The sequence below is a fragment of the Pygocentrus nattereri genome, chromosome 28 (genome assembly GCF_015220715.1).
Source record: "Pygocentrus nattereri isolate fPygNat1 chromosome 28, fPygNat1.pri, whole genome shotgun sequence".
Classification (NCBI taxonomy): Eukaryota; Metazoa; Chordata; class Actinopteri; order Characiformes; family Serrasalmidae; genus Pygocentrus; species Pygocentrus nattereri.
In genome coordinates, this window is record NC_051238.1 from 12,256,187 (window position 1) to 12,274,933 (window position 18,747).

The 18,747-nt window shown below is 41.9% G+C and overlaps 2 protein-coding genes across 2 annotated transcripts; one reads left to right on the forward strand and one right to left on the reverse strand.

Moving 5' to 3' along the window:
* Positions 1 to 1,731: 1,731 nt before the first annotated feature.
* LOC108414119 (tumor necrosis factor receptor superfamily member 14-like) lies at positions 1,732 to 18,458 on the reverse strand. The gene is made up of 6 exons (XM_037535603.1): positions 18,327 to 18,458; positions 5,449 to 5,623; positions 5,116 to 5,241; positions 4,175 to 4,330; positions 2,153 to 2,240; positions 1,732 to 2,072 (listed from the first exon to the last, which is right to left on the reverse strand). Exons 2-6 carry the CDS (start codon positions 5,573 to 5,575, stop codon positions 1,859 to 1,861), a joined length of 711 nt encoding a protein of 236 aa, XP_037391500.1. The 5' UTR covers positions 5,576 to 5,623; positions 18,327 to 18,458; the 3' UTR covers positions 1,732 to 1,858.
* Positions 14,578 to 16,152, forward strand: LOC119262649 (E3 SUMO-protein ligase ZBED1-like). Its single transcript, XM_037535631.1, has one exon. The coding sequence runs from the start codon at positions 14,578 to 14,580 to the stop codon at positions 16,150 to 16,152; it is 1,575 nt and encodes a 524-aa protein (XP_037391528.1).
* Positions 18,459 to 18,747: the final 289 nt, after the last annotated feature.

Genomic DNA, 18,747 nt, shown 5'->3' on the forward strand with positions numbered 1-18,747 from the left:
AGTGTTAATTCTTCTTTTGCTTCTACTTATGTCACTTTGCTTACCAGTGGGAAGCCCAATCTCACATCTCTGTCCTTATTTCACTTCCCAAGGACCCTCAGCCTCACCCTTGGGAGGGGACATGCTACTTCTTCATCCTATCATGTTGGACTGGTAGTAGACTTGATGCTGCAGTGACTCACTACCACCTCTTGGGGTACAAAGTAGTTTTATAAGACAGAATGGGCTGGGACTAGCTGGTTAACACGCTAACTTCAGTAGATATCTCTGTGACATGGTACGTGGATACATTTGACATAACGTCACAACTGTTAATAAATTTAGTTGATTTTAGTTACAAATTAAGGTCTAGGAATCTGATTATGAAATCCAATAAAGACAGTTGGATTTTAGCTCAGTAATTGGGTTTTTCAGTGCATGTACACCCTTACTCTGATTTCTTTCAGTTATCTCACTCTGTACATGTGCAAAAACAGACTGCTGTCTCAGAAACATTAAGTAGTATTTCATGTATCTCTAAAATAACTTTACAGGATGGAACCAGACAATGGAACCAGACTTTTTTCCAAGCAATTCTGTTGGTCAATTCATCATAAAATTTACATACAATGTAAAGGGAAACAAGCATTTTTAAATGGTCAAAATCTGAAAAACAACAATGAAGATTCTGACAGCAGTAATTTGCTGCTGTGCTGCAAACTACATGCTTGACGAAAAGGATTTAAATATTCATCACCTTTTATATGATCTATATTAATATTTTCCACTAAAGTGACTTGATGTTTACATCACATCTTCTATGAGTCCATTGACAGGTTACAAAGCATAAAACTGAATACTGCCTGAATCAAGTAGACCCAGAGTTTCTCTATTATCTAATTACCCAAGTGCATGTAAACACATTGAACAAATTATTGACAAAATCAAATTTTCTGCATTTATCAGATTATTATGTGAATATAAACACTCATTGACTCACTGGTGTAACTGAATTCTAAATGTCTTAGCGACTGTGTCTGAGGTCAGACCAAAGACAATGTCCCCATTGGTAAGACAATGAACTATGTTCTATGAGTACTTCGCTTCTTCTTGAGATTAATAAGTAAGCAATGTCTTCAATGCAAGGCATACTGTTGTCATTAAAGCTGTTAGTCAAGGACAGCTTACTGATGGTCAGACTTTGTCTGTTGCCTAGTGAACAATGGCAGACAAAGTGAAATGGTGAAAACCCTAAGGAGAAGATTAAGATTTGATGTCTACTACCTGGAAGTGGGGGTGGTAATTGTTATGGCATAGGTCAGCAAATGATATCTATAACGCAGAAAACAGTAGTTGCAAATTTAGAACTCTGATATTTTAGTTTTCTGCTTCCATTCACATTGTATACTAATAATTTCAAATGTTTTTTTCCAACATGTTAAATGCAGGAAATAAATGGAAATTGTACACTGAAATTTGCAGAAAAGCCATATTCAAGCAAGCAAGCCTGATCAGGTTTGATAGAATGCTGAGTCACTGATGCTTTATTTAGGTTTAAACCTGAGAGAATGGCATCCAACTTCCTCACGCACAAGGTGTTATCCAATGACGCACGCCAACCACATGTTCTACCAGTTTTTTTGTTTTTATAAATAAATTTCTCAAATCACTTACAGCATACAAAGGCTAGTAACGTTGTTACTGTGCCCTTAAAAAGAGAGACAATGAAATGCAAAACATTTATAAAAAGTATTAAAGTTTAGAAATAAATATTTTTATTAAAAAGGTACACAGGACAGAGAAGAATACAAATGAGTGAAACGAACAAACATCAAAGACAAATTATGGAAAAAAAAAAGATCATAAATGATGGTCTGTGTCACTGTGCTGGGGTTGATGGTAAATCAATTTCATTTTCTTGTCTGTGTATTCTTTTTTTGCTTAAATACAACACCCATAATGCCAACCCTAACATTAGTAACGCAGGTAAAAAAATGGCGACTAAAGAGAGAAAATGAGAACGTTTATCTGTACATTCAGAATCGGACGACTTTGTTCCTGGTGTGGTTGTTATCCGTCCCTCAGATTCACACCTGAGAAAGGAATACATTGTATTTAGATCTATAAGAACAAGCCTACTGGATACAGATGATCAGTCACAGACTATACTCACTTTCTATGTGGTTTACAGACTGTGAAAGAGCCATCTGAATATGAACCTTTCGAGCAGTCTTTACAAACAGTATCTGTAAAAGCTGTACCTGTAAAGACACAAACACACACCGAGAAGTTAGTAACATGACTATCTGAATATCAATCACATGACCTACACGAGATTGTGTAGCAGTTTTCACTGCAAACACTAAACAGCTAAAATATAAGTGACACTAGTACAACCCCAATTCCAATGAAGTTGGGACGTTGTGTAAAACAAATAAAAACAGAATACAATGATTTGCAAATCCTTTTCAACTTATATTCAATTGAATACACTACAAAGACAAGATATTTAATGTTCTAACGGATAAACTTCATTGTTTTTTGCAAATATTCACTCATTTTGAATTTGATGCCTGCAACACATTCCAAAGAAGTTGGGACGGGGCATGTTTACTACTGAGTTACATCACTTTTCCTTTCAACAACACTCAATAAGTGTTTGGGAACTGAGGACACTAATTGTTGAAGCTTTGTAGGTGGAATTCTTTCCCATTCTTGCTTGATGTACAACTTCAGTTGCTCAACAGTCCGGGGTCTCTGTTGTCGTATTTTATGCTTCATAATGCGCCACACGTTTTCAATGGGAGACCGGTCTGGACTGCAGGCAGGCTAGTACCCACACTCTTTTACTACGAAGCCACGCTGTTGTAACACGTGCAGAATGTGGCTTGGCATTGTCTTGCTGAAATAAGCAGGACGTCCCTGAAAAAGATGTTGCTTGGATGGCAGCAGATGTTGCTGCAAAACCTGTATGTACCTTTCAGCATTAATGGTGCCTTCACAGATGTGCAAGTTACCCATGCCATGGGCACTAACACACCCCCATACCATCAGAGATGCTGGCTTTTGAACTTTGCGCTGATAATGTGGACAGTCCTTTTCCTCTTTGGCCCGGAGGACACGACGTCCATGATTTCCAAAAACAATCTGAAATGTGGACTTGACAGACCACAGGACACTTTTCCACTTTGCGTCTGTCCATCTCAGATGAGCTCGGGCCCAGAGAAGCCGGCAGCGTTTCTGGGTGTTGTTGATATGTGGCTTTCGCTTTGCATGGCAGAGTTTTAACTTGCACTTGTAGATGGAGCAACGAACTGTGTTCACTGACAGTGGTTTTCTGAAGTGTTCCTGAGCCCATGTGGTAATATCCGTTACAGAATGATGTTGGTTTTTTATGCAGTGCCATCTGAGGGATCGAAGGTCACGGGCATTCAATGTTGGTTTTCTGCCTTGCAGCTTACTTGCAGAGATTTCTCCAGATTCTCTGAATCTTTTGATGATATTATGGACTGTAGATGATGAAATCCCTAAATTCTCTGCAATTGCACATTGAGAAATGTTGTTCTTAAAATTGTAAAGCTATTTGCACACAGTTGTTGTCAAAGTGGATGCTCCCTTTATATCCAATAATGATACTCACCTGTTTCTAATTAACCTGTTCACCTGTGGAATGTTCCAAACAGGTGTTTTTTGACCATTCCTCAACTTTCCCAGTCTTTTGTTGCTAGTGTCACAACTTCAGTGGAACGTGTTGCATCAAATTCAAAAGTGAATATTTGCAAAAAACATTAAATATAGTTTGAACATTAAATATCTTGTCTTTGTAGTGTATTCAACTGAATATAGGTTGAAAATGATTGTCAGTGCCAGACGGGCATGCCAGAGTTTTTCAGAAACTGCTGATCTACTGGGATTTTCACGCACAACCATCTCTAGGGTTTACAGAGAATGGTCAACAATAAGGCAACAGTAACTCAAATAACCAACCAAAATCTCTGAGGAACGTTTCCAACACCTTGTTGAAAGTATGCCATGAAGAATTAAGGCAGTTCTGAAGGCAGAAGGTGGTCCACACTTTTCCTAGCACCTAATAAAGTGGCCGGTGAGTGTATATCATATGGTTACTTCATTCTTTTTTAGGGTTAAAATATCAGTTTAGATTCACTCTCATTTTAGCAGACTGTACAGTACTGACCAGTTTCGTTGATATATTGTCCAGGAAGGCAGGTGGAGTGCTGTCTTGCTTTTCTGCAGTTCTTGCCATGTGTTTCTATACAATAATACCCCAATAGAGGTTCACACAGAGTGTCTGCAGATGATTGGCATTCTTGTTTTGTTCTTAATCCAATACCTGAAGAAAGAAAATAAAATGGAATACATAAGCAGGGATGTTCTTTTAAATGAACCCCTAAAAACGGCTCATAGTTAAACCATTCATATTTTTTTCAGCTCAATAAGCTGAACTCCCATCCTAACTTTTGAGAGGGTTCCTATGAGATAAATTGGTGCACAGCCATCTCACAAAAAACAAACAACAAAAAAAAATTCATTGATCTTTTAAAAGGTACATACAGGTGTGGCAACACTGACAGTATAAAGGAATGCACACTATTTAAATGTAAAACAATATTTTACCATTTATTTAACCCTCCTGTTATCCAGTTTGACCCCAGCAATTAAAACCTCTGGGAAATATCAAAGTTCTAGGGGAATTTTTCCCCTCCCACATGTCAAGGGAACTCTACCAGTGGCTCTTGCAATACAGGTATAGTTATGTTAGGCTAGAGGCCTAAAGCAGAGGGAGGCTTTTTTGAAGTTTATAAAATTGCATGTCACTTAAAACAAGCAAAACATTTGTGTAAAATGCTGATGTTTCTCATGTTTTCATGGGGGTCAAAGAACAATGATGTGTACAAAATGTGTACAGGACACGGAAAACATGTTAATTCTAGGTTTACTCATTTGTTACTCATTCATTAAATTAGGAAAAGTAATTAAATACAAAGCAAAAAAAAGTGTCAATCATTTATTTATAGATGTTAAACACTGAATAGGGTAAAAGAAGCGTTATGATTAAAAAAAGACCAAGACATTTTTTGCATACAACAGTTTTTCCAAAGTGTTAATAGTCTTTACCTTCATCACACAAAGTGCAGGAGAAGCAGCTTATCAAACCGTTTGGAAAATCAATGTATGTGGACTGACTGCATTGCACACACGTTGTGCTGGAATCTCCTGAGCAGTGTTTATATACATGTTGTCCTGAAACACAGCAGTCCACTCTCAAGCTTACAAGATGTACAGTTCAGTAGTCAGTGACTACTTTTGATAAACATATTACAACAAACATAAATGTGCATATTTATTTACATGCTGATACAGAACCTCAGCAATGTTCCCACATTGTTATTTACAGCATCATGAAAATAGCATTATAAAAATCTAAATCTAATAAAACTAAAATCTTACCTGCAGAACACAATGGGCAGCACTCGCCACTAATTTCATACTCAGCACGATCACATGCTCTGCAGAGCATTATGGCAATGAGTTTTAATAATGCTAACCATGTGATGAAGGAATCATATAAGAGCATGTCAGTCCACACTCGCAGGAAGGAAAGCCAGAGTTTTTCCAGAGTACACTGAAAGAGACAAAAAGAAAATGTGATGGAGGCAGAAAGAAGCAGCTTCTCAAAGTGAAATGGATCTCACTGCACCCATCTGTGAACACTATATTGAAAATAAAAGCAGTTTTTCAGAAAGGCTTTCAGAAAGTTGATCAGCTTATATATCCTCAGAGTCCATCTGTCTCTCACACCACCAACGTTCAGAAAAATGAAAATCACTGTCGTTGGTTTTAACCAGTGTCACTGTTGTTATTATTATTAATATTTCAATGAGTAAACCTGGGCCAGTATTCACAGGCTGCACCACTGCTCTCACCCTACGCCGCCACTTAAAAATAATATACATTATTTTTTAACTTATCCCTCAATGCTTTGGTCATTCATAATATATAATGTATCTCAGTGATATGTTATTGGCATTACTTAACAAATGCATATAAGTCAGTGAAAAGTTGTGTTTCGATTAATTTAATCCATCCGATTCACTTCATAGGTGTTTGTTTGGTCAATGCAAACTTGTAAAACTCAACATCTTTCCCATTGGCTCCTGGCATTCTATATTTGCACACTGTCTTACTTGTTTTACTCGTTTTATACACCCTCTTCATGTTTATTGTTTGGCTTACCGTCTATTGTGAGTGCATTTTTCTTATACTCCATGGTTTATTGACTAGCTGCCTTAATGTTGGCTGTAATTACAAGTTACCATGTAACCTACTGCTATAAGTAGGTAACTTATATAAAACTGCTATGAGTATAACTGTACAACAGCTGAGTAGCTCCAACCTAAACCTATTACCTTTGTTCCTTTTCTACTTTAATAAAAACATAGCTACATTAATTTTAATATTATTTAATTACACATCTTAAAAGCTTCTTAATACAATTGCATTGGAACCACTTGACATAACATCAAATAAATCCAACATTTTATTTATTTATTTTTTTTTTGTGTTTTGCGCATTTTAGCATAGCTACTAATAAGAATGTGATATCTGTTCCTACCAAGTGTATGTTTACTTGTAATTTACTGCCTACATTTGTAATACTTTCAAAGCACAGTGCCGGCTCTAAATAATAATCAACATAAGCAGCATAACCACTGGGGCCACTAACGACTTCTGGGTTATTACTGTGCCACTATGTTGTGTAAGATGCTCAACATACACATCTAGAGAAGAAAAACAGAAAAGAAATAAAAGAAAATGAAGAGGAAAAAAAACAAGATAAAAGGCATGTGGTGTTAATGTCCACTTGTTTTCGCCTATTGGATAACAAGAAATAGTTGATCTGTTATGGAATTCTCACTGGATCAAAATAAAAGGCTTTCATTCATTGAAATGGATTAGGCAATGGATAAAGAGAACACCCGTCTTTTATTTTATGTAATATTTTAGCTTGTATGTACACATTAGCTATTTAAACATTGATCACTTTCTTAAAGGACTACAAAAACATTAACAACAGAGAAGGTGAAGAGAGTGATATCAACTGCTGCCACACTGAGACGGTTTGTCAGTTACAGTTATACTGTTACAGCGCCAAGTGTTTTTATCACTACAGGCTGTGTTTGCTTCTGCAGCTGCAAGAACCACCAGATACCACAAGGGATTCCTAATTTTACATATGTAATACAGGCCACAGATGCATGTTATACATTTGTATTCAATAATGTCTTGTACAGTGTAGACTGAGATGTTGAACTAGGCAACAAAATGTGAACCGATTACCAGTTGAGGTGGCAAATTAGATAAGTGAGGCAAGAGGCATTATTTTGGGATATTGCTGCCATTAATATTAAACGCTGATGCTGATTGCATTTAACCTCAGAGTCTACAAAAGGACACTGATGAAATTTAAGATTTCTGACACACCTTACCTTATGAAAGGACTGAATATTCTGGGGCTCTCTGGAAAACAGTACCTTTATAAAACACTTATAAATTTGGCTCAGTATTTTTCAGGGAACTGAAACTAAAACAAACTGAGACAAACGTTTTCCACTGTTTGTTAAGTAAGCACTTTTACTGGTAATTAAAGTATACAGACCAGAGCAGCATCAGATCATCAGACCACCATGACAGCACAGCACCTGCCTTGTTTGTACATCACTAAATCGAAGCTGAAACGCCATCCTATCTAAATATAGCATTACACAAACTCCGTCAAAGCACTGGAGCCTGACACCTCAGCTGTGCGCAGCCGTACCTCACTGGACGCTTCGTTTTCAGCACTGCGACACGAATCGCTTCACGCCTGAAAGCGTCAGTTTTCTGAATAGTATGGAGTCAAATTAGGGTCTTTAATGGTGACGAGAAAAAAAAATAAATATCGCAAATATAAGATTAGCATTTTACGTTCCTGTTTTGTTTTTGCAATACTTTCCCTCTTTTGCGTTTCTTTCTTTTGTTTGCATTTCACATTTTATGTTGCTGCTTTTTTTTGCAATACTTTCTCCCTTTTGCGTTTCTTTCTTTTGTTTGCGCGTCACACTGCTTTTCTTTGCGTCTCGCATTTTACGTTCCTCATTTTTTTTTGCTCTTCTCTCTTTTCTTTGCTCCGGTTTTACCCTCTGTGTGGGGGCGGGGAACGAGGCGTGGCCAAGATCGAAAGGCGTGCCGTGAACGTTCCGCGTCATCAGCTGGAGCCACCGTCACACAGCGCGGCAATTCGGTTTACTGGTATCATGGCAAACGGTCGCCCAGCTGGACCACAGCTATATACACTGATATATATACAGCTATATACACTGATATATATACAGCTATATACAAGCTGAGCTCTGAACATAGCTCTGTATTTCAGAGTCTGGCTGGACAGATTCTCTGTCCATCTCCTGGTTTACTTCTCTGTTATAGGCTACGAGTCTGGCATGAGCTGCTTTCAAGTCCCTTTCTGCTTGCAAGCGTTCTAATTCAGACTTCTGCCTTTCCAGTTCCTTTCTGTGATGCTCCTCTAAAGTTCTTATTTTTTCCTTTTGTTTCCTTTCCTCCAGTAGCACCTTGTATTCAGCCTCTTTTGCGGCTAATTCTGCAGCTGCATCTGCTCGTTTGGCAGCTACAGAAAGACATAGAATGCTGACTAATTTTTGACCCTGAAACAGTTGAGCCACAAATGGAGTGAGCGTAATCAGGAACACGTAGCTCACGCAAACGCTGTCCTTCATATCCTGCATCAAATTTACCATTTATGCCTTTCATACACTATCTTGATGATGTCACTGGTTACAGCCTCACAAGCATCAACCTTTCTCCGTAGTTCAGCATCAGGTGTTTTATGCACTCTCAATTCGTTGTAGATTTTCATAAGATCATTTTTTCCTTTCTCGAGACTGCCTGCAAGAGCTGCCAGATGCTTTTCTGATATATCAGTTTTTAATTCTTGTCTTGCTTTACGAGCTTGGACTTTCCATTGTTCATAAACGTTCACCAGTTTTCTTTCCCTTTTCATCTGCTCGTCATTCTGGTATGCAAGCATTTTTTCTGTGAGCACTCGTGGTCGATCTGAACGTCTAAGTACTTCTAAAACATCCTGAACATTGGCGCTACTTGTAAATTCAGCAAGAACTCTCTTTGTTTTGTGCAGTTTCCTTTAGTTTGTGTCCTACTGCACCCACTGTAGCTTCGTTTTCAAACGTTGCCTTACATTCTTGAATTTTCTTAGGATTATTAACAGCTCGCTCCTCATTTTCCTCACAGCTCAAAGTTATGGCGTTTTCGTTCTCCATTTTATGGTTGGCTTATCCTTCCCTACTCGTTTAACCACCACACCGTCTTGAACTCACCGCTGCCCTTGCTTTTGTACTGCGAGTCCCTTCCGTAGTATTTGATGTGCAGCAGATAAGCTGGAGAGGTATGGAGTCAAATTAGGGTCTTTAATGGTGACGAGAAAAAAAATATATCGCAAATATAAGATTAGCATTTTACGTTCCTTTTTTTTTTTGCAATACTTTCCCTCTTTTGCGTTTCTTTCTTTTCTTTGCATTTCACATTTTATGTTGCTGCTTTTTTTTGCAATACTTTCTCCCTTTTGCGTTTCTTTCTTTTGTTTGAGCGTCTCGCGTTTTACGTTCCTCATTTTTTTTTTTGCGCTTCTCTCTTTTCTTTGATCCGGTTTTACCCTCTGTGTGGGGGCGGGGAAAGAGGCGTGGCCAAGAGCGAAAGGCGTGCCGTGAACGTTCCGCGTCATCAGTTGGAGCCACCGTCACACAGCGCGGCAATTCGGTTTACTGGTATCATGGCAGACAGTCGCCCAGCTGGACCACAGCTATATACACTGATATTTATACAGCTATATACACTGATATATATACACACAAGCTGAGGGAACTACTGAGGACAAGTTGTAAGCCTTCTGTGCCGAACCATGTCTAGGTAGAAAGTGGTAAATCTGCACGTTCTGGTGTCTCCTTCTGCATCACACACACACTTGGAGCTGAAAACTACTGGTCTACTGAATCAGGCCAGTGGTTCCCAATCCTGGTCCTGGAGTACTCCTGTCTTGCACATGTTGGTGTTTTGTCAGCACCGGAACTAATTAGATGGTCATGAAGCCTTTACTGTGTTCAAGTGTGTGTGTGATGCAGAAGGAGACACCAGAACGTGCAGATTTACCACTTTCTACCTAGACATGGTTCGGCACAGAAGGCTTACAACTTGTCCTCAGTAGTTCCCTCAGCTTGTATATACCTGTATGTATGTATGTATGTATGTATGTGTATATATATATATATATATATATATATATATATATATATATATATATATATATATATATATATATATATATATATATATATATATATATATATATATATATATATATAAAGTCCCTCCCATCGACCCACCACCGATGGGAGGGGCAGTAGTAGGGGTGCGGTGCATTGTGGATCGGGCAGTGTCCGAAGGCGTGGGCCTTGGCGTTCTGATCCTCGGTTGCTGAAACTGGCTTTTGGAACTTGGAACGTTACCTCACTGGCGGGGAAGGAGCCTGAGTTGGTGCGCGAGGTCGAGAGATACCGGCTAGATATAGTCGGGCTCACCTCAACACACAGCTTGGGCTCTGGGTCCAATCTCCTTGAGAGGGGCTGGACTTTTTTCTTTTCTGGAGTTGCCCATGGTGAGAGGCGGCGGGCAGGTGTGGGCTTTCTCATAGCCCCTCGACTCGGCGCCTGTATGTTGGGGTTTTCCCCGGTGGACGAGAGGGTAGCTTCCCTACGCCTTCGGGTTGGGGAACGGGTCCTGACTGTTGTCTGTGCTTATGCACCGAACAGCAGTTCAGAATACCCAGCCTTCATAGAGTCCTTGGAAGGGGTGCTTGAAAGTGCTCCTCCTGGAGACTCGATTGTCCTACTGGGGGACTTCAACGCTCACGTGGGCAACGACAGTAAGACCTGGAGGGGTGTGATTGGGAGGAATGGCCTCTCTGATCTGAACCCGAGTGGTGTTCAGTTTTTGGACTTCTGTGCAAACCACAGTTTGTCCATAACGAACACCATGTTTGAACACAAGGATGTCCATAAGTGCACATGGCACCAGGACACCCTAGGCCGCAGTTCAATGATTGACTTTGTAGTCGTGTCAGCGGACTTGCGGCCATGTGTACTGGACACTCGGGTAAAGAGAGGAGCTGAGCTGTCAACTGATCACCACCTGGTGGTGAGTTGGATCAGGTGGTGGGGGAAGATGCCAGTCAGACCAGGCAAACCCAAACGTATAGTGAGGGTCTGCTGGGAACGTCTGGCAGAAGAACCTGTCAGATTGATCTTCAACTCACACCTCCGTCAGAACTTTGACCAGATATCGGGGGAGGTGGGGGACATTGACTCAGAATGGGCCATGTTCCGCTCCTCCATTGTTGAAGCGGCTGACTGTAGCTGTGGTCGCAAGGTAGTTGGTGCCTGTCGGGGCGGTAATCCTCGAACCCGGTGGTGGACACCCCAGGTGAGAGATGCCGTCAAGCTGAAGAAGGAGTCCTACCGGACATGGTTGGCCTGTAGGACACCAGAGGCAGCTGGCAGGTATCGACAGGCCAAGCGATCTGCGGCTTCAGTCGTTGCCAAGGCAAAAACCCGGGTGTGGGAAGAGTTCGGTGAGGCCTTGGAAAGTGACTTTAAGTCGGCTCCGAAAAGATTCTGGCAAACCGTCAGGCGACTCAGAAGGGGAAAGCAGTGTGCCACTAGCACTGTATATAGTGGAGATGGTGTGCTGCTGACTTCGACTGAAGACATCATTGGGCGGTGGAAGGAATACTTTGAGGACCTTCTCAATCCCACCAACATGTTCTCCAGTGAGGAGGCAGAGTCTGGGGACACGGGAATAGGCTTGTCCATTACTGAGGCCGAAGTCGCTAAGGTAGTTAAAAAGCTCCTTGGCGGCAGGGCTGCAGGGGTGGATGAGATCCGTCCCGAGTTCCTCAAGGCTCTGGATGTTGTGGGGCTGTCTTGGCTGACACGCCTTTTCAACATTGCATGGACATCGGGGGTGGTGCCACTTGATTGGCAGACTGGGGTGGTGGTGCCTCTTTTTAAAAAGGGGGACCGGAGGGTGTGTTCCAACTACAGGGGAATCACACTCCTCAGCCTCCCTGGTAAGGTCTATGCAAGGGTACTGGAGAAGAGAGTCCGGCTTATAGTCGAACCTCGGATCCAGGAGGAGCAGTGCGGGTTCCGCCCTGGTCGTGGAACACTGGACCAACTCTTTACCCTCTCCAGGATTCTCGAGGGTTCATGGGAGTTTGCCCAACCAGTCCACATGTGCTTTGTGGATTTGGAGAAGGCATTCGACTGTGTTCCCCGGGGTATTCTGTGGGAGGTGCTTCGGGAGTACGGGGTACATGGCTCTTTGCTACGAGCCATTCAGGCCCTGTACAAACAAAGCAGGAGCCTGGTTCGCATGGCCGGCAGTAAGTCATACTTTTTCCCAGTGAGAGTTGGACTCCGTCAGGGCTGCCCTTTGTCACCGATTCTATTCATAATTTTTATGGATAGAATTTCTAGGCGCAGTCAGGGGATGGAGGGTGTCCGGTTTGGTGACCTCAGGGTCACATCGCTGCTGTTTGCAGATGATGTGGTCCTATTGGGGACATCAGGCCATGAACTTCAGCTTTCACTGGATCGGTTTGCAGCCGAGTGTGAAGCGGCCGGGATGAGGATCAGTACCTCCAAATCCGAGGCCATGGTTCTCACGCGGGAAAGGGTGGAGAGCCCTCTCTGGGTCGGGGATGAGCTCTTGCCTCAAGTGGAGGAGTTTAAGTATCTTGGGGTCTTGTTCACGAGTGATGGTACAAGGGAGCGGGAGATTGACAGGCGGATTGGTGCTGGGTCAGCAGTGATGCGGGCTCTTTACCGGTCTGTTGTGGTAAAGAAAGAGCTGAGCCATAAGGCAAGGCTCTCGATTTACTGGTCGATCTATGTTCCCACCCTCACCTATGGTCATGAGCTTTGGGTAATGACCGAAAGAACGAGATCGCGAATACAAGCGGCTGAAATGAGTTTCCTCCGCAGGGTGGCTGGACTCTCCCTTAGAGATAGGGTGAGAAGTTCGGTCATCCGGGAGGGACTCGGAGTAGAGCCGCTGCTTCTTCACGTCGAGAGGAGCCAGTTGAGGTGGTTCGGGCATCTTGTTAGGATGCCTCCTGGACGCCTCCCTTGGGAGGTGTCACAGGCAAGTCCACCGGGGAGGAGACCCCGGGGAAGACACAGGACACGCTGGCGTGACTATATCGCCCAGCTGGCCTGGGAGCGCCTCGGAATCCCTCCCAGGGAGCTAGTGGAAGTGGCTGGGGAAAGGGAGGTCTGGGCTTCATTGCTCAGGATGCTGCCCCCGCGACCCGAACCCCGGAGAAGCGGAAGATGATGGATGGATGGATATATATATCAGTGTATATAGTAGGGCTGCAACAACGAATCGATAATAATCGATTATTAAAAGTGTTGGCAACGAATTTGATTATCGATTCGTTGTGTCGCACGATTTATGTTTCACTCGCCTTGTCATATTAGCTTACGTCACCTGCGGCGCTTCGTCAACGCAAAAAAAAAAAGAGCGAGTTGAACATAGCGAGGCGGAGCCGGATTCTTTAAAATAAGTTTAACATTAAGTTAACATTTAACATATCTTTAACATATAAATAAATTCTACAAAGGAAACATGACCGACGCAGAGAAAAGGGTTCGGCTTAAGTCCTCAAAAGTGTGGGAGCACTTCACGCTTCACACAACTAAAAAAAATGTGTAACATGCAAGCTTTGCAAAAGTGATTTGACCTGGCACGGGAGCACCACGGTGATGATACAGCACCTGAAACGGAAACATGTTGGACTCACCGATGTGGATGAAGGGAGCTCAACAGCAGGGTAAGTCACTACAATATCATCAAGTCAATACAAGTCGAGTTTGTTTCGTTTTGAAGTGAGGAAACGTAACGGCGCACTCACACTATGCGAGCCGGCATAGCACGGTTTTTAGCTTGTTAGCTGGGTAATGATAGTGAAAGAGTACATGTGTTACTTCTTATTTCAGTTTAATTGCTTAAGCAGTGTTTAAATGTGCTATCTAAATACATATAACTTGTACAAAATGGTGGTAATTAATGATTAAGCTTCAAGTTTTAGTTTTCTGACAAAGTATGAGTGAAGACATTGCACTGTATGTGAGTGAGGCAGAATGATTTGCATTTAGACAGGGATTAAGGTAGCATAAGAGCTACTCAAATTTGTGTAATTATTAGTTTTTACACACTGTGCTACATATTGCGCAAATGTGTGTGTATCTTGTGCTAGGCTACTTACATGCCTTAACCTAATACTGCAAATAAATTTATTTATTGACCTGTTTAAATTATGCATACATACTCATACTATACTGTCTTTCTCATTCCAGAAAAAAACAGCAAACAATGGCAGGCTTCATGATGGGAAAGTCATGTACACCACAACAAACCACTGTCTTGACTGAAAGCATTCTCAACATGATCATCACTGACATGAGGCCTCTGTCCATGGTTGAAGATGAAGGCTTCAATAGAATGATCTGCACCTTTAATCCAGGTTACACTCTTCCCTCAAGGACACATTTTACAAAGCTCATGGAGAGAAAATATGAAGAGACTTTCAAGGAAGTGAGGACTGTGACTAACACAAACCACAGCAAACTTGCTCTCACTGCTGATATATGGACAAGTGTAGCCAATGAAGCCTATCTTGGGATTACCTGCCACTACATCACTGATGACTGGGACATGCAGTCTATCTGCCTCACCACCATGCCACTGCAGGATAGACATACTGCATCTAACATCGCAGAGTGGTTGGAGGAGGTAGTAGCTAGGTTTGAAATTCCTGCTAGTAAAATCATTGCCATAGTGCATGACAATGGTGCCAATGTTGTGGCTGCAGCAAACATCCTGGTGGAGAAGCATGGATGGTCTTCTGTGCGTTGCACTGGCCATACCTTGCAACTTGTGATCAATGCTGCATTGAAGCATCCAAGCATTGAAAAAGCTATTGGGGCTACAAGATGTCTAGTTCAACATTTTAAGAAAAGTGAGCTGGCATGCACAAAGCTCAAGGACAAACAACAACAAATGGCCACACCTGAGCACAGCCTTGTTCAAGATGTTAGCACTAGATGGAACAGTACATTCTATATGATAAGCCGACTGCTTGAGCAAAGGTGGCCTGTAACAGCAACACTGTCAGACAGCTCTATCACATCGAGAGGCAAAAGGTACCTGGATTTGAAACCAGAACAGTGGAGCCTTCTGGGAGAGCTTTCAACAGCTCTCAAGCCTTTTGAATGTGCCACTGTGTTCATGAGTGGACAGAAATACACAACAATATCTGCCATCCCTCCACTTGTGAAGGGGCTATTGAAGTCCACCCAGAGTGCTGCCTTCGAGTCAGCCCCACTCCGGGCTTTCCAACTGACTGCTACACAGCATCTACAGGAGCGATGGAGAGAGGAGACTTCTTTCTCAGATACAACTCCTAACACAGTGATTCTTGCAACAGCCCTTGACCCAAGGTTTAGGAGACTTAAGTTTCTTTCACCTGAAGAGGTCCTGCATGTCCAAACTAAAGTGCAAACAATGGCACTTGCAGAGAAAAGGGAGATGGATGTGCAGCAGCATGGCAGTTGCAGTAGCACCTCCACCGATACTCCAGGTGCTGAATCAGGACCTCGTGCCACCCTATTGGATTCTCTCCTTGGTTCTGATGGTGAAGACGAGGACAGAGCAAGCGAAGGGGACGATGTTCAAAACCAAGTGAGAAATGAAGTCCTCACATACTTTGGAGAAAGAAACATTGCCAAGGAACAAAATGCACTGCAGTGGTGGAAAGCTAACAGAGATAGATATCCTATATTGGCTAGGCTAGCCAAGTCCTATTTATGCATTCCTGGTACTTCAACACCGTCTGAGCGTCTGTTCTCTGCAGCAGGTAATATAGTTTCTAAAAAGAGAGCCAGCCTTAGCCAGGAGCATGTTGACATGCTAACATTTTTGCATTGCAATGCAAAGTTCCTAAAGAAAGGGAGTGAGTGAGTTTGTATCAGTGAGTTAGTTTGTATTTAGTGTTTGCATCAGAGATGCACTTATTTTTCTTTGTTTAATTTATTTTATTATAATTTATTAATAAATGTTATTTGATTTAATCTATTATTTAATTATTGTAAGCATTTATTTGTTCTGTTATTCAATGTTCTATTTCTGAATAAAGACATGGAAATCACCACCACCCTCCGATTCATCGATTAATCGAAAAACTAATCACCCAATTCATCGATTATTGAAATAATCGTTACTTGCAGCCCTAGTATATAGCTGTATGTATATATGTATATATATATATATATATATATATATATATATATATATATATATATATATATATATATATATATATATATATATCAGTGTATATAGCTGTATATATATATCAGTGTATATAGCTGTATATATATCAGTGTATATAGCTGTGGTCCAGCTGGGCGACTGTCTGCCATGATACCAGTAAACCGAATTGCCGCGCTGTGTGACGGTGGCTCCAACTGATGACGCGGAACGTTCACGGCACGCCTTTCGATCTTGGCCACGCCTCGTTCCCCGCCCCCACACAGAGGGTAAAACCGGTGCAAAGAAAAGAGAGAAGAGCAAAAAAAAAAAATGAGGAACGTAAAATGCGAGACGCAAAGAAAAGCAGTGTGACGCGCAAACAAAAGAAAGAAACGCAAAAGAGGGAAAGTATTGCAAAAACAAAACAGGAACGTAAAATGCAAAATGCTAATCTTATATTTGCGATATATTTTTTTTCCTCGTCACCATTAAAGACCCTAATTTGACTCCATAGAATAGCAGCAGAGCTGAAGACCAGTGTAAAAGTCTCCATAATCCACAGTACACTTTCTCCAAACTGATTTCAGCGGGTAATTCACACCCATTCACTGTGTTCAAGTATTTTAAAGAAACCCTTTTTAAATCTACTTGCCCCCATTTCGCCTGACCTGGGTGAGCTCAAGGATCTAAAGGCTGGTCAACTCAGCCAGAATATTTAGTGAGAGCAGAGCTACAGATCTGGAACTGAGGTTTCAGATGCAGATACTAACACTATATCAGACCATCTTTAAAGCTGAGTGGGTAACACAACTCGCCAGTTTCTGCAGAGATATGAGGTGTTTTCCGGCCACATAAGTCGAAACGAAACAAGTGAGAGTAAATCAATATTATAAAGCAATAAACAGTATTAATTCTCACGCTACTGAAGCAGCAGGAAAGGGTCGCCTACAGTTAAATACAAATGAGAGCTAACAGACCATCACAGCTACTTACAGCAGATTCACCAGAGTCTCATTTTAGCCCTGCAGCTGGAGCAGAACATCATAAACAGATTCAGCTGAACAGAAACGGTAAATCCATACATTAAAAAAAGACTCCGCTCTGCACAAACACGCTCCACAGACTAATGTAGCTGAGCTGCCCGCTCTCAGTGCAAATTAACGGTTCAGGCAGTGGTTTCACTTCCAACAAGGGTTCGAGTGATTTTTATGCAAAGCGCTAAAGAAGAACAACTCAGTGGAGCAGAGAACAGGAAGGTCAGACAGACTTACTGCAGCTCGAGATCACAGAAGCCAAGAGAGAAATAAAACGGCGCTTCTATTTGAAAAATAATACAAACAACGAGTCAGCCAATCAGGAGGAAGAGGAAGTCGCGATGATTGCCTGGATCTGCAGATTATTCACTAAGAAATAAGATTAGAAAATGTGCGGGTTTTAATGGTAACTCTAAATAAAGCGATGCAACTAAGACATCTATAAAATATTCGAGCCTTAAATATTTGGAAGTTTAGAGTCGCTCTTTTCAACAACAGCTGCCACACAGGCACATTCCTGGGCTAAGCTTTGTTCACTTCCTGTTCCACAGCATCATGGGAAATGGTGTTTTTACTGATACTGCTGAGATGAATCCAAAGACATGCAGTCAGGCCAATTGGACATGCTAAATTGCCACTAGGTGTGAGTGACTGTCCGTGTCTGTCTGTCTGCCCTGCGATGGACTGGCGACCTATCCAGGGTGTATTATTATTATTATTATTATTATTATTATTATTATGCTATTTGTAGTGTCTGCATGCTGCTAGTTGATTCAAGTCAAGGCGGCAGCTGTGGATGTTGCAGTCAGTCGTTTGAGGTGATTATGGTGCTTATATTGTCAGACATACCAAGTCTCCCGGAAGTCTAGTGTCTCCCTGATGCCCGGAAGTCAGATAAAATCTCCCGGAATCCAGAAGTAGTGGCCCAAGAGTGAACACAAACGCGCGCGCAGGCGACACAGACCTTTCCCCCCAATCGCATGTGGGAAAGAGAGGGAGAGGGAGAGAGCGGCGCTCCCCTCGTGTGCATATTCATGACGCGCATGCAAAACAGAGGGTTCTGATTGGCCTGTTCTCTCCAAAGAGTCAGCCAATCAGTTTTTAGTGTGGGCGGGCAGTGTTTTTTCCCCTCCTGGACGGGATGCGTTCAGTGACAGGGGTGGTGGTAGTGGTTGTGAGAAGTGTCTCCCTGAAATTAATTTTTGCAAGTTGGGATGTCTGTATTGTGCCCTGTTAAAAGCAATGTAGTCTGCTGGGATGCGTCAGACAA

Excerpts from the sequence above, each read along its gene's own strand:
- LOC108414119 (XM_037535603.1), bottom strand. The coding sequence starts at position 5,575 with ATGCTCTTATATGATTCCTTCATCACATGGTTAGCATTATTAAAACTC. Across the intron at positions 5,242-5,448 it reads CTGCCCATTGTGTTCTGCAG|GACAACATGTATATAAACAC; the intron begins GTAAGATTTTAG and ends GCTGTGTTTCAG. Across the intron at positions 2,241-4,174 it reads ACAATATATCAACGAAACTG|GTACAGCTTTTACAGATACT; the intron begins GTCAGTACTGTA and ends GTGTCTTTACAG.
- LOC119262649 (XM_037535631.1), top strand. The coding sequence starts at position 14,578 with ATGATCATCACTGACATGAGGCCTCTGTCCATGGTTGAAGATGAAGGC.